Source organism: Ochotona princeps, chromosome 10 (assembly GCF_030435755.1).
Source record: "Ochotona princeps isolate mOchPri1 chromosome 10, mOchPri1.hap1, whole genome shotgun sequence".
Taxonomy (NCBI): Eukaryota; Metazoa; Chordata; class Mammalia; order Lagomorpha; family Ochotonidae; genus Ochotona; species Ochotona princeps.
The window spans coordinates 14654471-14673811 of NC_080841.1; the positions used below are offsets into that span (position 1 = coordinate 14654471).

At 56.6% G+C, this 19341-nt stretch overlaps 1 protein-coding gene across 1 annotated transcript; it reads left to right on the plus strand.

Moving 5' to 3' along the window:
* The first annotated feature begins 8240 nt into the window (after positions 1-8240).
* PRELP (proline and arginine rich end leucine rich repeat protein) lies at positions 8241-19057 on the plus strand. The gene is made up of 3 exons (XM_004578743.2): positions 8241-8369; positions 14328-15310; positions 17708-19057. Exons 2-3 carry the CDS (start codon positions 14344-14346, stop codon positions 17881-17883), a joined length of 1143 nt encoding a protein of 380 aa, XP_004578800.1. The 5' UTR covers positions 8241-8369; positions 14328-14343; the 3' UTR covers positions 17884-19057.
* The last annotated feature ends 284 nt before the right edge of the window (positions 19058-19341 follow it).

Genomic DNA, 19341 nt, shown 5'->3' on the forward strand with positions numbered 1-19341 from the left:
AGAGTCCTGGGGTGACCTGGGAGGAGAGACAAGGCAGGTCAGCAGAGGCACCAGAAAAGGCACACCTGCCCTGACTAGGATGTGTGAGGCCCAATGTCAGCCAAGAGGCTGGGGAGGAAACTCCCAGGGGTGAGCCATTCTGCCTGCCACCGCCCCACTGGTTCTGGGTGACCTGGGCTGGGGCACCTGTTGCTAGGCCACCAGGAAGCAGGGTCCAGCAGGGGATTCAATGCCTGTTACTGAATGTCACAACCCCTGAGCACAGCCGCAGGAACAGCGTGAGCCTGCCAGAGAGCAGCAGCAGAGGAGGGAGAGGGACCTGAGTGGCAAGGGGCAGGGGAGGGGGACAAAGTGGAGAGCCCCAGGGAGCTTGTAGGAGGGAGGGCTGGGAGTGGGCAGGGGACCCTGGTGGCCAAGCAGAGAGTGAGGAGAGGCCATTGCCATTACCTGCCTCCCAGTCTTTCTTCTCCACACTACCCTTGCCTCGCCACCTCCCCTCCCTCCCCTCTGCAGGACAAACAGAGGCGGGAGGGTGGCAGCTGGCCCGGCAGTCGGGCATCCAGAAGGAGCCGACAGATGAGTAATGCTAACCATGTAGAGGCTAATGACAACGCCTGCTGTGTGTGCACCCAGTGCCTGTCTCCAAGGAGCCCAGAGCCTCTTCCGACCCTAGTTCTATCGCAGAGAGGAGAAGGGGCCTTCTCCCTCCAATGACAACCTAAAAACAGCATGAGGGAGTCCAGGTAGATGAGAAGAGGAACTTCCCCTCTCCAAGCATTTAGCTAGATGGTGAGGGAGGTGGGGAATAAAGGCACAGTGTGGGGCGGGAACAACCTTCATGTCCGAGGGCTATCCAGGGCTGCTCTCTCCCTCCCTCCGCTGCACCTCATGCCACTGCGCAAATGCCTTGCGCTGAGCCCTGGCGCATGGAGCAGACAGTCGGGGCTGCCAGCCACTTCCAAAACATGTTTTGCCTTTTTGCCTTCATTCTGTGGCTTGGCTAAACTGGGCCTGAAAATTCCCCACACCTGGGGTGGGCCAAGATGGGCGGCCCCTCCTAGCATCACTGTTTCCAGCCCAAAGGCCCAACATAGCCCTGATGACATGGGACAGCTTGGCCCCGAGGTACTAGGCTGAACAGAGGGCAGCTCCAGGGACATCCAGGGGCATCAGGCAGGATGTCCCAGCCAGGAGGGGCTGGTCTTGCTGCCTAAGCCCTTGTCTCCCCCACCCAGAGCACCTGCTGAGAGAAGCAGGCAGGGCTGCTTCTGAGGGCCTGGCTGGGCAGCCTATGTGCTCACTGCAGGTGTTTATGGTGTCGGTGGCCAGCGATCAACTTCCCCAGCTCGGGGCACCAGGCCGGTGGCCTTGGCGACAACCCCTGGTGACGGGGGGCCAAGGCCGGTGTAAACACTGCAAAGCAAACACGGCGTCTCTCTGGGTACAGACACTGCCTACCAAGGCTCTGAAGCCCTCCGTGGCCAGAAAATCACTGCTGCTTAGCCTCTGGGGTCAGACAGCCGGGATGGATGCTGTGTTGCCCTGTGTCTCACACCAGGTCTGCTGTTGGAGTGGGAGATGGGGAACTGCCTTGTTTGCTCCATGCAGCACTTCCAACAGCCCCTCTGCCCACCTGCAAAGGCCCCTGTTTCCCTCCCTAGGCACTCGCTGGGCAGGAAGAACAGAGGCGAAGCCAAGCGTGGCTCCCCTCTCACTGCCCTTAGAGAATGCCTGGTCTGATTATGGAGGCAGGACCTGCCTGGGGCACACTCGGCCTGACAAAGGGTCCAGGGGAGACCCCCCTCTGTACGTGCAGTAGACACGGGAGCCCATGGGCAGCCAGAGGCCAGTGAGGGCAGTTGAAGGCAGAGCAGTGGTGGCAGCAAAGGAGTCTGCCTGGAAGCTACCTCCCCAGGGTGATGGGACATAATTCCTGGGTTGATGGCTGCAGTGTGGCAGTGGTCTCTTCCACTCTACCTCAGCCTGGGCCTGGGAGGTGACCAAGGATCAAAGCCACCAAGCACATTCTTGGTTTCGGGCTCAGCCTGGCTCTGTCTGCCCCCTTTGGCAGGGCAGGAGTCAGAGCCACAGAAAGCAGCCAGGGTGGGCAGCCACATGGCTCGGCCCCTGAGCTTCGTGGCTTGGCCCTGAACAAAGCCGGGGCTGTGTGTGGGGTTTGGAGAAGGGGGTCCCTAGAGGCCCCAGGAGGGAGAAGAGCTCCTTACACCCGAAGCTGCTAGTCAGACCAGGAAAGCTAAATGAGATAAAATGAGGAAAAGAGGCTCAATGAGAGGGTTGGGTGAGGGTCGAGTGAAATGACAGCTCTGCTACTTCAGGGGAGTCACAGAACAGGCCTCAAGGGACCAGGTTTCCCAGCCCAACACCAGGGACAGCGTGGACAAGACCTTATGACGAACTCACACATGCACACACGTTATCAGAGCCTATGCATTCCCATTTACTCCATGAGCAGTACTCAGAGGGCTGCCTTTGATCCTTGCTGTCTGTGTCATACCCTGTGCCTTAATGCCTGCATCTGTGAAACGGGCATGATGAGAGCTGTGTCTACTCCTGAGCCATTGTAGGGATGCAACACACCCCTGTGCCATGATGTCCACATGTAAGCACTCCACAAGTGCCAGCCCTTCTGACTGTGGATATTTCTGTGCCTTGGAAGGAGGCAGAGGTACCCACAGGCACCACCCACACGCAAGCAGCAGGTTCAGGAACAGAGCTAGGTAGGCACAGGCAAGCATGAGCTCCCCATGCCTGTGGGAACTGGAAGAGCTTTGCACTGGAGCAGACATTTAAGTTGGGCTTTGTGGGGAGCATAGGAGTTCCTCCAGTGGCGAGCGAGAGCGAGAAGCACATCTGAGCCTGACCAAGGGCTGCGGCCACAAGCCCTGCTACTGGCACAATCTGGGGATTGTAGAAAGCAGCGAGAATGGAAGGGCCACCTGTCGGGTTCTCAGAGCAGACCACCAAGAGCTGCTACACCATCAGGTTTGTGTTTGGGAAAATAATACACCTGGATGCTGGGTCTTAGGTAATAAGTGAGGAAGTCAGGAGGCTGTAGGGAAATAGAAGACAGGGCTGCTTGCAACACTGCATCCCATATCAGAGTGCATGCTTCTAGTCTCGGCTGCTCCACTTCTGATCCAGCGCCCTGCTCATGCGCCTGGAAAAGCAGTGGAAGGCAGCCCACATGCTTGGGCCTTGTGCCCATGTGGGATGGAGTTCCTGGATCCCAGCTTTGTCCTGGCCCAAACCCAGCTGTTAAGCACAGAATTTTAGGATAACATGCCTGGGGCATTCCAGGACCCAGAAGGTATGCTTTGGGAGGCAGTGTATGGCCACCTTGCTCAAGCCTGGCTTCTTGGGCACCCTGAGCTGCTGAGCTAGCCTGGACACCTACAGTCCAAATGCTGTGTTGAGGTTTTTGTCCTAGGCAGTCACTACCACCAGGGACCGACCCAGTCCTCCCCGTGCAGGTCTGCAGGATGCCCACCAGAGCCCAGCAGCAACAGCATCTGGGACTGTAAACCAAAGGGGACTCGGGGGTCCTCTACAACAACTGTGCTCCTCACTGCATGGCCACAGAGCCAACTAACACATGGGAGTCCCCACTGCTGGCCTCTGCCCACCCTGTGCCTCTTGCTGACAGAAGCTGGCCAGATCAGAGAGGAAGCTATGTGGACACTTCCCATCTGGCCCTGGTGGAGATTTCTGGATGGGGACATGGAGTCTTGGCCAGAAGTGGGGGTGGGCACAAGGCAACTTCTAACCCTGAGAAGAAAGAGCCCCAGTGGGGGCTGGCTTGGCAGAGAGCCAGGGCAGAGGGCGTTATGTAGGGCTGGCCCCGGGCACTCAGCCAGGCCGCCAATCTGCCTCCAGAGCAGTTGCATCCCCCGTGCAAACAGTCTGTCCCCTGCATATGGCTGCTTGGCCAAAAGAGTCCCCACGGGGAGTTGCGGGTAGCCAGGAGCACCAGTGACCAGGATCTCTGAGTTTGACCCATAGTCCCTCCCCCAGACCTGCCTCAAGCTGTGCATGACCCCAAGCAGCGGGGGAGGGGAGAAGAAACAGTGGACGGACTGTGATGGAGATTTCCACCATCACAGGGACACAGGCCCTCAGGGCCAGAAACTGGACGAAGGTGAAAGGACAGAAAGCAGAGTGTTTCTTTCCCTACCCAGGGGATGGCCGCAATGGAGGGGGGGAAGCAGGTGCAGAAGAGAGAACAGGGCTTCTGAGAATGCCAAGCTCACTACATGCCCAGTCCAGCATTGCCCACCTCAAAAACAGGGCAGCAGGGACAAAAAGGATGGGGAAGGGCAGGGGCAGGAGTCCCCCATGCTAGTACACAGCGGTCACCCAGATCCACTGCCCAATAGACCTCAAAGCACAGGGCTGCTTGCTTATCCTTTGTCAGGACAAACTGGGCAGGACACAAGAAACCAGTCTAGAGGAGTGGGTGATGGGAGGCAGGCAGGGAGGGAGATCTTGCCCAGCAAGTCTTTTCCCATCTTTCTGGTTTTCAATCAATAGGATGCACTACCCGTCAAAAACACAGGAACATTTTTTTAAAGAGAGCAACAGAGACTGTCCTCATTCCACTCCCTGAACTGGATGAACCAGACCTTTCCTGGGCCCCCAAGGAGGGCCAAGCCCTCAGCGGGTGCTGTGGCTTAAACCACAACGCACGGAAGGCTAGACTTGCCCACCAGGCGCCCACTCACCCCAGGCAACCCAGGCCCCCCAGGCTGGCCAGTGGAGCTGGGTAGCCGCAGGGCGCCCACAGCATCTCCCCTACTGTGTATCTGCCCAGAATCAGAGCTTCAGCTGGAAGTGGTGAGGGTCCATCCAGGCCAGCCTCTGGGCAGCTGATGATTGCTGGGGTCTAGGCCCACACAGCTCCTTCCCAGCAGAGCCAGGGGCATCAGGAGCCTGAGTCCCACCCACCCTGCGTGTCAACGGTAACAGTTTCAGACAATCATGCCCTTTCTTCTCTGGTCGTCAACACCCACCGCTTGTAACCAAGCAGCCATTACTGTGAGGGCCAGAGACACGCTGAGCCCCCCAACCCTCCCCAGAGAGACTTCAGTCTGGCTGGGGAGTGTGGCCAGGCCCAGACTGGAAATGCAGTGAAGATTGCCATCCTGAGAGTCACCCACTGCCCGCCTGGCCTCCTTCTTTTTCCACCCCTGTGGGCTGCCCCCACCAGCAGCCTAGGCCTCTCCTGGAAGTAGCAGGTCCCAGCATTCCCATCGTGTGTCCCTGAGTGCCTCGGGTCACGCCTGAAAGAGATAGATACCTCCCTAGGGATGAGGCCACAGGGCTGGCACCTGAACCCAGGAATTGGGGGGTCTGGAGGAGTCACATGACCAGAGAGAAGGAGGGAGGGGACAGAGCAGGTTCTCAAGCTCACACGGGCCATGACAGCCTCTCCTGTGGGAGCAGGAGGGTACAGGGCTGCCTTCTCAGCCCCCATCTCCTGTCCCCAAGCCTCAGTCCCTCCTCACAGCACTGCTAGAAGGGACCTCGAGGTCACACCACACGACCTCTTGTTCTACAAATGGCAAATGGAGCTTGGGGGAGAGGGACAACCCTCAAGATCCCAACAAAGCTAGACTCCAAAGTCCCCAGTGTGAGATGACACCATGTCCATTCAGGTGTCCCCAGTTTGTTCCACTCACTTCCATTGCTTGGAAGTTGCCTCTAGACCAGCAGCCACGAACGTTGACCATCTTCAACTATAAGGTAAGTAGGTTAGCCCAGATCCCAACTCCAGCACCAGAAAACAGGAGGGGATGCTTACCCCACCTAAGGACATTCAAATCCAACTGAAAAGATTCCCATAGGCATTGCACAGTGGCATAGATGGTAATTCTCTACTTGGAAGTGCTGGCATCCAATACAGGCACCTGCTTGACTCTCGGCTGCTCCATTTCCAATACAGCTCCCTGCTGATGGTCTGGGAAAGCAGCAGAGGATGGCCCAGGTACTTACAGCCCTGTCCCCACATGGGAGACCGAGAAGAAGGTCCTGGTTCCTGGCTTCCTGGCTCCCGGTCTTCGGATCAGCTCAGCTCTATCCGTTGCAGTCATTTGGGAAGTGATCCAGCAAATGCAGGCTCTCTCTGTCTCTCCTTCACTCTGTAACTCTGCCTTTCAAATAAAAATTAAATAAATCTTTGAAGAAGAGAGCAGAAGGCTTCCAGATACAGTGGCCAGGCTGTGAGAGTGGGGATAAGAAGAAACGAGACTGTAGCTATGAAAGCCACAAGTCAGGTAGTAAGTTGAAGTTTAAAATCTCCCATCATAAAAACATTAGAGGAGGATTAGTATTGTGGGAGAGCAAGTTAAAGACCTGATGGTGCCATCTGCATCCCATATACATATGCCAGTTGGAGTCCTAGCTGCTCCACTTCTAATTGAGCTTCCACTGATGTGTCTGAGAAGACACAAGATGGTCCAAGTACTTGGACCCTTCCACCCATGAGGGAGACGCACATGAGTTTCCTGACTCCTGGCTTTGGCTTGGCCCAGTCCTGGCCATCACAGTCATTTGGGGAGAGAACCCATAGATGGTCAATCCATTTCTCTCTCTTGCTGCTGCTCTGCATTTTGAATAAATAAGCTTTAAAAAATATTTTTAAAAAAATTTTTAGAACAATACAAAGAATGTGTTTCAAATGAACATATTAGGCTTTTGAGCCATGGCAGGTACAGAGGCCTCAGAGCAGCAAATTCTGCCCTCAGCCTTCCCACACATCCTGCTGCCCCCCTCTCATCCACTCTGGTCCCCAATGGGTAGCAGGGCTGGAGGAGACGAGAGGAGGAACGGAGCCACACTGACCTGGGAAGGGCTGGGAAGGTGTCATCATCCACACCCCAGAAACAGACTTAGATTTGAGCGGATCCTATACATCCCTTGCCCCTCACTGGACCACACTCACCTTCCTTATTCACCTGCCACAGCCCTGAGCAGCAAGAACAAGCTACTCCACGGCCAGATGTTCTCAGCCTGCAGAGTAGGGTGTGCACTGTGGCCTGGAACACCCAGGGTTAATAAACCTGGCTCGGGGTGATGGCAGGGCTGTTAAGGGTAAGGGTTTTCCTTTTCCTTCTCCTTTCTGTAGGCCACGTCCCTTTCCTAAGCCCCAAATGCCCCCAAGTGAGGATGTGCTTCACAATTCATTACACCGTGCAATTTCCTGGCTCTGGGAGGGAGTCATCCCCATTGGATGAAGGAAGGTTCTGTGTCACGTGACTTTGCTGGGATACACAGCTGCAGAGCAGGCTGCTGGCCCCAATGCTACGGTCCCTTGCTCTGTTGTGAGTTGGGACAGGTCAGGGAGGGAAGTCATTTTCTATGTATTGTCTAGGGAGACCACCAGGAGGGCAGGACACTCCGAGAGGCTGCTGCTGCCGAACTGCAAAGGTGCCATGGCTTCCCATAGGGGACATTGCTAGAGGCCACCAGGCTGCCTGAACAGGCCTCCTGGGATGATGACAGCACCTTCTGCTGACCACACAGTCCCTGGGCTTCACCAGTATATGACATGAAGAAACAGAATGATGGCAACACGGTCCACACCAGCTGAGGATGATGGGTTAACACGGAGCCTCCATTCTGTCTTCACTTTGCTGTGTGACCCCAGGCCTGACTTCTCCCTCTCTGATCCTCAGAACTGAAGTTATCTCCCTGCCAGCTCAGGAGTGGGGGGGGGGCATGGTGAGACTCCACTCCGTAAGGGACCAGCTGGGGACAGTGACTTAGAGCAGGACCTGTCCCTGCTCAAGGAAAGCCTCCCAAACCCCATCATCAGGTTGGGGATTCGGCACCAGGGTGCAGTGGGCAGCAATGGGCACCAGGACCCTGGAGACCATTAAGAAGGCATGAGCAGATTGCTGCGGTCCAGCTCGGCTGCCCATGGCCTGGCCCTTCAGGCCTTTCCTCCACTAATTTGGCTTGTTTTCCAAACATGAGTTGAACAATCCCCTTCAGAATCGGCCGCGGCAGAAGGAAATGTTATTAAAAAGCGAGCCCCGTTAGTGGGCACGGTGTGTGGATGGAGACTTCAGGCTTGTTGGCTGCCAAATAAAGACCATATTGTTGTCATTCCTCCTTTCCCAAGCTCCCTCCCCTCCTTCTCTCCCTCCCTCCTGCCCCTCCCTCTCTCAGGCCTGCCCCTCCCTCCCCCTAACCTAACCTCCCCACCCCATTAGGATCAGGCACACACTTGCACGCACACACCACTGGGAGATCAGCACTTCCAGCTGGCTCGCGGTTGCCCCAGCTCCACCGAAGGGTGGGGGAGGGAGAGGAGACCCAAGCCCTGCGCAGAGAGAAGCAGGAGTGTACAGGTAAGCTCAGGCACAGAGGGAAGACTCCCTCCCCCAGCAAGTACTCCCACTGTGTCCAGCCTGGCTGCCCAGGCAGCTCTGTCCTCTCCCTCCTCCCTGCCTTCCACCCCTGGCTCTGCAGCCTTCCTTGCACCTCCTCTGCCCCCTCTACCTGTCCTCTCTTCCTTCAGCTCCTCTCTATGTGTTTGCTATACAAGTTAAACTTTCTCCTTGGGACAGATGCGTGTTGTAGCACAAACAGGATGACATGCAGAATTCCTGCACACCAGGTGTTTCCATAGAAACCAGACACTGGGCCCAGCTCTCGGCACCTTTCCTGTGTGGTTGGTCGCATGTTCTCTCTCTCTCTCTCTCTCTCACACACACACACACACACACACACACTTTGCCTGTGTCTTGTCTCTCACCCTCTCATGTACTTTCCCAGCTGTAGAAGGAAAGAGAAAGTGCGTCTTTCCCTGCGATGCAAGAGCCAGGAGGAGATCTTGCATCCTAGTTCAGGCCGAGCAGGGAGAGTGTGCCAGGGGCAGGGGCTGCAAGAACTTGGTGCTGTTAAGCTTCACTGGGGAGCAGGGAGGCCAGGCAGCTTCCGAACACTACAGTGTCTTCTCAGCAGCCCTGTCTGGCTCCCTCACTGGCCCCAACCCCTCAGCAAGCAGCCCAGCTGCCAGACTGTGGAGGTCCCGACCCCCAGCTGGGGGCTGGGGAGAGGGAGAGCAACACATTTCATTTTCCTCTTGCAGGCAATCAGAAGAAGACGTGCTCTTAAGAGTCATTCAGAAATTACCCCAGCCATATCGTTGGCCAGGGGCTCCTGGTAGGGAAGAGAAAGAGGAAAAATAAATGAAGACAGTGGTTCCTTAAGCAGTAGGGGGGAGGGAAGAAGGGACCCTCGCCATCTCCCCAGCTCTTGCCAGCAGTAGAGAGACCATGCAAGGTGGCAGGGTGTGAGTGAGGCCAGAGTGCCTGGCCCGAATTTGTCTCAGGGTTGTGGAGGACCAGGCTTGCTGTAAGTACAGATGCCTGTTTCCTCCCTGTTTTAGCACCCAGGGCAGCTTGAGAGGGGTTTTGGCCATGCCTTTGGCCATGTTGGCCAAGCAGGAGGGCTGTGCACTGCCTGGGAAAGGAGCTCCAAGTGGGTCGACCCCTTTATTGGGAGTAAGACCAAGCAGCTGAGAGGCCAGGGAAGATATTCTGTGATGTCCCTTCCCCCTGCGTCACAGCCCCAGGCAGCCAGCTCACAGGGGAACATTTCTAGAAGGAAAGTTCCCCCCACAACAGTTCCAAGGAGCTTCTGTTACCAGTTCAGGAACTGCAGGGTTAGACTCAGACCTGTCGCCAGTCCCAGCTTCATCCAGCCGTCCTCAGGGTTTGGAGGGGCTGGGCAGTCGTGTACACAGTTTAGCTCCCTGTGGCCAGCTACAAAGTTACACTTGCCTCGTGGGGGACACCGGGACACCGGTGAGGCAGCTGGTCGGGGTGATGCTTATTTTTGTCATTGGCTGATCAGCAGCACATCTGAGAGTCGTTGGTTACACCTGCTTTGGAGTAGGAGCTAGACACAGAAAAGACTAAGCTCTCCTCGTCACACAGATGAGCAAACTGAGGCACAGAGCTCAGTTGCATCTCAGGGCAGGATGGGAGGGCCATGAATGCCCAACTCCGGGCTGTGAGCACCGCTGTGCACTCTGCATGGCCCATGGTGGTCTCCCCCTTATGCTGTCTCCCCCTCCCTCAGGTATATTGAGTTCATCAAGCCCCATCCCATCCCCTTAGCTACTCCAGTACCACACGGGCCCTAAGGGAACCTTAGGAAGGGTCCTGAGCAGCCAGGGTGGGCCTGACCAGCTCCCCTGCTAACAGATGGACAGAGCCACTTGTCTCTGCCTGCTCCCACCTACCGTCAGGGCTACAGGAGCAGAGTGGACCTTAGAACGAAAAGAAGGGAAGAGAGAGCACTCGGATATTGTGGGTGTGACTCTGGGGCAAGGCAGCAGTCTGGGTTAAACCATGGAGTCTTTAGAGGGTGACCAACCAGACAACTAGATTGGAGAAGCCCAGCACATGCAAGGGAGGAGTTGTGATGCTCCACATGAAGCCCTCTCCTAATGACTTGACAAACCCATCTGGACTTCACCCCAGCCCTGCCTGAAGCCGAAACCTCGACCCATTCCAGGTCCCAGCTCTGAAGGGAAGAGCAGGGCAGAGAGGAGGGCCATGGCCCTTTAGGAATCCAGGAACCTCCTGGGAATCCGATGATTTCCCGAGAAAGGACCCTTCTCTGCTGAGATCTGTGTTCTCTAACAAGCCTTCAGATTCTCACAGACAGGAGCCCAAGACCTGGAGCATGGGGTGGAGAACCGGGACTGGGACTCAAGCCCAGAACTTACCATAGTTGGAACTGAAGTCTGGGTTTTAAAGCTCTCTTAGGAAATGTTCTTAAACATAGTGAGTGAATTGGAGTTGGGCAAACAACTGCCTCTCCCCACCCCACCCCCAGCAGCAGCTTGCTGAGAGCCAGTGGGCATCTCAGGGCCGCAGGTGAGCCAAGTGGGCAGAGCCCGGTAGACGGCAGGGGAGTGGGCAGCATGCATTTCAAGGCATAAGAAAAACATTGTTGTAACATAGACATCTGACCCAGCCTAAGGAAGCACAGCTTCTGATAGAAGGTTCTGGAAGCCAGGAGGGCAAAGCATGTGACTTTGGAAAGTGGAGTCCAGTGTCTCCAGTGTGTAGCCCTGATGCTGGGGTCAGAGACCCAGGACTTCAGGGAGCCTGGCCAGAGAGCAGGCTGTGCTGTCTGAGTCTGGTCCCTCCCTGCCCTTCTCCAACCCAGGCAGCCAAGCTCCAGCAGGATGGGGCGTGGCCCTGAGCAAAGCTCAGAAACTGAGGCCATTTCCTTCTTAGAGCCCACATACGGGGTTGGGTCAGGGCAGGGGAGGAGCATGCCCTGCTCCCAGGGGAGCACTTCCTAGGGAGCCGGGCTGGTCTACTGGCTCCGGGAGGCGCTCGGAAATGTAGAAGGGTCAGAAGGCTGAGAGGGAAGGTTCCGGAGGGCACAGGGCATGCGGACCAAGAAGGCCTGGGTCTGCAATGCCTGAGAAGGGTGCTGGGCTGCCTGCCAGCCAGCCAGGTGGAGCTGTGACTGGCTGTCTGCTCCTGTCACCCCAGCCATCGGAGGCCCAGGGCCACCCACCTCCAGCAGGCTCCTGTGGGAAGCGCTATGGGAAGGCCTTACTGGCTTGACTTGGAGTCCAGGGGCTGGTAGAGGCTTTCAGTAGAACACAGACCACTTTGGGAAAGAGTGAGACCCCTGTCAGAACTGGGAGCACCCCCATGGCAGCTTCCCCCACCCAGGGTGAGTCAGGCCCTGCTTCCAGGGTTGGATGATTAGAAAACAAAGAATTTGAGAGAAAATCGGAGCACAATTTAAGACTTTAAAAATTATTTATCTGCAAGGTAAAGACAGAGAGAGATCTCCTACCCCACTGGTACATTCCCCAAATGCCTACCACAGCCAGGGCTGGGCCAGGCCAAAGCCAGGAACTGAGAAGTTAATCTGAGGGCCTGGCATGGTAGCCCAGCAGCTAGTCCTCACGTTGCACACACCCGGATTCCATATGGGCACCGGTTCTAATCCCAGCAGCCCTGCTTCTCATTCAGCTCCCTACTTGTGGCCTGGAAAAGCAGTCAAGGATGACCTAAAGCCTTGGGACCCTGTACTCGTGTGGGAGACCCAGAAGAGGTTCCTGGCTCCTGGCTTCGGATCGGCTCAGCTCTGGCTATTATGGCCACTTGGGGAGTGAATCAACAGATGGGAGATCTTCCTCTCTATCTGAAAAAAAAAAAAAAAAAAAAAAAAAAAGAAGTTAATCTGAACCTCCTGTGTGGGTGCCGAGATGGCCCTGGAGCTATCACCTGTTGCCTCCTAGGGCGCCTATTAGCAGGAACCCGACAATCACATATGGGATGTGGACATCCTGAGAGGCATCCTAACCTGTGTCCCAAACTGAGGGTTTCAAAGTGTGTTTATAAAGCAACCTACATGTAACATGTAAGCACTGCTTTCAAAGACAGGACTCACAGTTCACCAATGACAAGTGATGTGGGGTCTGTAGCAAGATTCCTGCTCAAGCTATGCCACGAATGTGCTCATGGTGCAGTCCTTCCAGTGTGTCCTGGAGATGAAGCCAAATCTAACTGCAGTGTCCTTTGAGACGGCAGGACCTGAGCAGTGGCCCCTGGACCCCCTTGGTGAAGCCTGTCTGGGAAGAGAGACCACCTACCTTAGATGGGGGTGGCAAGACAGCACAGGTGCGGGACTCTATCTCCCTCCCACACTCAGGGTCCTAAGGAGGACTCAGCAGCCTGTAGGTGATGTGTGAATGTGAGTGCATGCATGTACAGACTGGGAGAGGCTTGTGGGCGAGTCTGCAGCCTGGGGTTAAGGGTGCACTTGCATGAGCTGTGGGACCCAGGGCTCAGCTCTGCCCTCGATTTCTCCCAAGCATCCTGGCAGGACTCGGCTGCCAGCTAGGCCTCCTGCTGGCCTCCTGGGACCACAGCCAGTAGGAGGCCAGCACCAGGGTCAGAGAGGGGAGGGGCATGGGCACAGAGGTGGAAGAGGGCACGGGGTCTAGCCTGGAGGCTATGACCACAGGGTCCTGGTGCAGGCTGGGGACACACTTGGGGCCCTTCTACCTGCAGAAGCCCAGTCTGTGCCAGGCCCCAGGGTGAGCGGTAGCCTACTATAGGCATGGGCAAGAGGCATGGAAGCCAGGGGAAGCCATGTGCCAACAGGGACCTGGGCTAGAGTGCAGAGGGGGTATCACAGTAATGATGGTGCTGCAGAGCCGGAAGGACAGGGCACCCCCTGCCTGGACCTTTGGCGAGTCTGCGCCAGGAGAGGATGCTGGGAAGATACTGCTTCCTGTCTGTGAGCCTGAGGCCCAGTTCAACTCAGACCTCATGGCCCTATCTGAGGGGTCATCAGGGTTAGAAAGACAGGAGCCCCCAAACACCCTCCAGCTTGCTCTTCCAAAAGCTCTCAGCCCAGCAGGAAGTTCTTCCTGGTTCCCCACCCCATGGCTCCACCACCAAGGATGTGGAGAGCCTCAACACCAGGCCGGGGGTGGCGGGGGGAAGAAAGAAAAGTGTTTTCCCCATGTCTTTCCTTTCCTGGTCTGTTGATTTTCCCAGGAGCCGCCACATCTGGGGAGAAATTCTTGGCGCAGCTCACACTGGCAAAGACAAGCATGCTCTGAGCCAAGTGCAGGGACTGAGAGGGTGTGGGGAAGCAGGGCTGGAACTGCAGGGGCCTGAGTGAGTCCCTTCCTCACAAGCTCTGCCCCAGAGGCCAGCTCTGCCCCTGCCTTCAGTGCCGAATCTGCCGAGCCACGGTGACTGGCCTTGCTTGGCACGCCACTTCTCCTCCTGACCCTGTCCCCAGTCTATGTAAACAGTGCATCTGAACTTGACATCAGATTGCAATCCATTTTTAGTAGTGAAACTTCATTTTCTTGGATGAATGATTTGACCAAACCTCAATATATCAAATAGCTTTTTTCCCTTTTTTTTTTTTAAAGACCAAGCAGGCAGGGTCAGCACAGGAGTGGGTGGAACATCTGTTGAGCCTTACCTTCCCAGAGTCAGCACCCGACCTTGGGCAGAGCAGGTACCCTAACATCCCTAGAACAGACAGGGACCATATTCTTGTGGTGCACATGGAGGGCCCCGAGAGGGCCAGGGACTGCTGCCCAGAGCCTCAGTGCCCGACTTGCGGCCCAGCATGCCTGCTCCAGGCCATACACACTGTGAGGCAAAGGCCTGGGGCATGCAGTCCAGAGCTGGAGGCGGTTGCTACTTCCTCACCTGTGCTACAGGTCCCCGAACCCAGTCCACGGCACCCAGTAACCTTGGCCTGCAGGCTAATGCCCTCCCTCTGTGTCCTCTCTGCAGGTGCGCCTCCTGGACCATGAGGTCACCGCTCTGCTGGCTCCTCCCACTTCTCATTTTGGCCTCGGTGGCCCAAAGCCAGTCGACAAGACGAGCAAGACCTGGCCCTGCACGTGGACGCAGGCCCCGGCCCCCGCCCACACCCAGCTTCCCTCAGCCACATGAGCCAGCCGAGCCCACAGATCTGCCTCCCCCACTCCCCCCAGGCCCTCCCTCTGTCTTCCCTGACTGTCCCCGGGAGTGTTACTGCCCCCCTGACTTCCCATCTGCCCTCTACTGTGACAGCCGCAACCTGCGCAAGGTGCCCGTCATCCCACCGCGCATCCACTACCTCTACCTGCAGAACAACTTCATCTCCGAGCTCCCCGTGGAGTCCTTCCGGAATGCCACGGGCCTGAGGTGGGTCAACCTGGACAACAACCGCATCCGCAAGGTGGAGCAGAGGGTGCTGCAGCAGCTGCCCAGCCTGGCCTTCCTGTACCTGGAGAAGAACCAGCTGGAGGAGGTGCCGGCGGCGCTGCCACAGAGCCTGGAGCAGCTGCGGCTGAGCCAGAACCAGATCTCCAGGATCCCGCCGGGCGTCTTCAGCAAGCTGGAGAACCTGCTGCTCTTGGACCTGCAGCACAACAGGCTGAGTGATGGCGTCTTCAAGCCCGACACCTTCCAGGGCCTCAAGAACCTCATGCAGCTCAACCTGGCCCACAACATCCTGCGCAAGATGCCCCCCAAGGTGCCCCCAGCCATCCACCAGCTCTACCTGGACAGCAACAACATCGAGGCCATCCCCAATGGCTACTTCAAGGGCTTCCCCAACCTGGCCTTCATCCGGCTGAACTACAACAAGCTGTCGGACAGGGGCCTCCCCAAGAACTCCTTCAACATTTCCAACCTGCTGGTGCTTCACCTGTCGCACAACAAGATCAGCAACGTGCCCGCCATCAACAACAGGCTGGAGCACTTGTATCTCAACAACAATAGCATCGAGAGTGAGTGGGGGCAGGGCCCAAGGGTGGCAGGGAGCGGGGCAGGGAGGGAAGGCGGGGAGGCCCCACTGCCTCTGGTCTCGCCCAGGAACCTCAGGGAGGGCTGGGGCAGAAAGCGTGCCCTCTGGCAAGACCTTTGACCTCTCTGGGGAGTGTCATCCTCTGTATGTGAGGATGGTGATGATACCTTGGAGCACAAGGCAAATGCAAGCACTGAAGAACATCAGCCAGAATGCACGTGGGCTTGCTTTCTCATCCACACCCTGTCTCGTCAGCCCCAGCTTCCCTGGCCTCCAGGCGACTCCTGGACATTCTCCTACCAGCAGAACAGCCACGTCAGTGCCCAGCCTGATATGTCCCGGGCCCGCAGCTGTGAGAGGAGGAGTCTCCCCAGATGCAGCCCTTGGCTTGCAGGAATCTGCGGCAGAGACCCCAGGCGGCAGTCAGAAAAAAAAATTTTATATATATATATATACACACACACACAGCCAGGCTTCCTTGTTCTCCTGGAAGACAGACAGCTCCCGGAGCTGGTCCCCCAACCCAGAGAGGAAGCTGGCAGCTGCAGGTTTGCTTCAATAAAAAGTGTCAACTCTGAGCATCAGCACAAAGGTTTAGAAACCAAAGAGAGAGAGCAGTATTGGATACTCGAACAATGCCAGGCTACATTCACATAGGGAATGCACCTGCTAAAGACTGAAGGGGATCAGGGGTAAAAGGAGACAATGTCGAGGGTGCCCTCACCTTTGTTTCCAATCCAGAGGACACAAAGCAGGTTGTTGACATTCCCCAAAGTCTTGAAACACAGCGAAAGGCAAACAGGCCTGTTCTCTCATCGGGGATAATAACAAGAAGTGGGGGAGGAATCTTTTAAAGCTTGTAAGAAACAAACTCGGGAAAATAGAAAAGCTATCTAATTTTACCCCGCAGGTAGCACATTAAAATGGAATGCGCTGAACACGGGGCCCCCAGGAAGCTGTGTAGGCTGAAAATATGGACAGAAAGGAGCCCTCCATCAAGAAATAGCTGGTCATAGAACAGGCTGCTCTGTGAGGTTGAAGTCAGAGAGAACACGCCCCATGCACACACACCCAGCCTCCTGCAGCCCACCCATGGCATCACAGGCAGATGGCATGGGCAGAGAGGACGTTCGGCCAGTGTGATGCCCACACTGCCGCAGAATCTGCAGAGCTGCACACTCCTTCACAGTTTGCAAACCGATGTGCAGCACAAACCCAGCATCACCAGGTCACTGGTACAGAACCTGGCATCGGAGTGGCAAGGCAACAGCCCCAAATCACAAGGCCGCATGCCAAGACTCCTCTACTACCCCCACGACGAGGAAGGGAGTGTAGGGAGAACTCCTCCCCTTCCTTTCTTACACAGGTGCTAAAGGAGGCAAAACCTTCGAGAATCAGAAATTCAGGTAGACAACGGCATCTCAGGTCATGAGTGCCTCAGCGTTGAAGTATCATCACAGGCTTGGGGACCGGAAGTCCTCCCCAACCCCTTCCCACTGCCTGTCATTGTTCCTTCCGGTCTTCCTCCCCCCTCGCACCTCTCCTCGACCTGCTGGCTGCAGATCTCACCTCACCCCACTGCTCCTCCACTCTATAGTTGCATGCGTCTCTCCGTGAGCTAACGCTGGTCCAACAGCCCTCAGAACACCACGTCTGCTACACATCTCCATATCCGTGCCAGAGTCAGTCCTGCTCCATGCCACTGCTCAAAGCCCACCGTAATGCGGCCATCGCATGGCCTTCCAACTGATCAGAAGATCGCTTTCCATTACTGCTCCTGAGTAGAGTCTGTGATGCTGGCTCCCCAATGCCATCCCAACAGGTGGCTTCCTCCAAGCACTCTATCTGTTGAATTCTCCCCTCCCCTCTCCTAGGAGGCCCAGCTCAGGACCTCCTTCTGGGTCTCTGTAGAGTCAATGTGCAATCACAACCCAGCTGTCTTCATTGTCAACCATAGCCTCCGGTCCCTAGTCAGTGTGGTCCAAAGAACAAGGCCCTGGGCCTGGCACGATAGCATAGCAGTTAAGGTCCTCGCCTTGAACGTGCCAGGATCCCATATGGGTGCTGGTTCTAATCCCGGCGGCCCGCTTCCCATCCAGCTCCCTGCTGGTGGCCTGTGAAGAGCAGTTGAGGATGGCCCAAAGCTTTGGGACCCTGCACCCGCATGGGAGACCTGAAGGAGGCTCCTGGCTTCAGATTGGCTCAGCTCCAGCCGTTTTGGCCGCATGGGGAGTGAACCATCGGAGGGAAGATCTTCCTGTCTCTTTAAAAAAAAAAAAAAAAACAAGGTCCCCCCCCTTTGCTGTCTTACCCTATTCCTGACCCTCCTGTGCCTCCCGCCGCAGCCTCCTACTGACTCCTCTCCCTTCTTTCTCCCTAGAAATCAACGGGACCCAGATCTGCCCCAACAACCTGGTCACCTTCCACGACTTCTCCTCAGACCTGGAGAACGTGCCACACTTGCGCTACCTGCGGCTGGACGGGAACTACCTGAAGCCGCCCATCCCGTTGGACCTCATGATGTGCTTCCGCCTCCTGCAGTCCGTGGTCATCTAGGCCATCTGGCCCCGCAGCCGGGGCTCCCCTGACCACACTCGAAGGCTGACCACCCAGGCGCCCGTGCCCCTATCCCCGTGTGATCTCTCTGTCCCCCTCTCTTGCCCCCAGCTTCGCCTCTTCTCCCACCTTTTGGAGGCAGAGAAAAGCTCTGCAGCAGGATGCCCTTGGAGCCATCTGGACACCATGTCCAGCTCCTCCGACCCGTCTCCCTCCCTGACCCGGTCCCTCCTGGGTGGGGGCTCGCCGAGGGGCTCACATCCCATCTTGGGCCTGCAGGAGGAAACACAGCCAGCTCAGGGTGAGGGTCGGGGTCCGTGCATCTCCTCAGCCAAGAATTCTTCCTTTCAAAGTTGCTGCTCCAAATCCTGGCACCAGACACTCCACCGGAAGGAAGAGGGAAGGAGGTGGGGCCTGCATCTGGCACCCATGGGCGTTGAAGCAGTTGGACGAAGGACACCAACCAGGGAAGCGATGACTCAAGGAAGCAGGAATTAGCTATCAACAAGAAAGCAGCGGGGTCACACCCGAGGCAGGGCCACGTTGCGTGTAAATGGCTCCTGCAGGCCCGTTGCCCTATCCGACTGGAGGCCTGAGGCCCAGGGGAACACAGCATGCACAGCAGAGGGCCAACAGGCAGCATTACGCCCCCGCCGTCTGTTCCCCATTAGGGCCCAGGCCGCAGCCACTTCCACCCCGGAAGACGATTCATGAGAAACAGGGGCGAAAAGGAGGGGCACCTGGAAATCTCCCAGAAGCCTCCGCCTCCAAGGCAGACCCGCCAGCGACACCTGGTGGCTAGAGAGGGTCACAGCGGGCTCCTGTCTATTCGCCTTGGTCCTGACATTGAGCTCTGAAGACAGCTCCATGGCTGAGGCACCTGCAGGGAGCCACGGAGGAAGATACAGCTTGCTCCTGTTAACCTCACTGGGTCCCTCAGGCCCTCAGCTCCTCCCATCCCCCCATCGAGGTGGGGGTGGAGGAGATGGAGGAGCCATCCTTGGGAATCATTCCCTCCCGGACCCTGCTCCATGTCCACATCACACTTTAGTCAGGGCTGAATGCAGGACAAGTACGGCTGTGGCCTTCCCTGCAATCATTGACTCTCTCTGTGGGCCAGCCATTCTTCCCCCAAGTGATCCCCCACCATCTTGCTGGCCCAGCTGAGTGGCTTGGCAGGTCTCCAGGTAGAACCAACTAAAGTGGTGGCTCTGCCCTCACCTTCCCCTCAACTTCTTCTAAGGTATGCTGCCTTGCCATATCTCCCTAAGTACCTGATGATGCTGGTGGGAACGGAGAAGGAATGTTCTAAAAGTTAGACGCTGCCCACCCTCCTATTTGGATCAGAAAAGCTCCAGAGGACTGTATGAAATCAGACGACGCTGGGTCCCTGACTTCAAGAACTCCTTCTCTCCTCTTTTCAACCTTTCTCTCTGGCTCACGACAGAAGACAGGGCC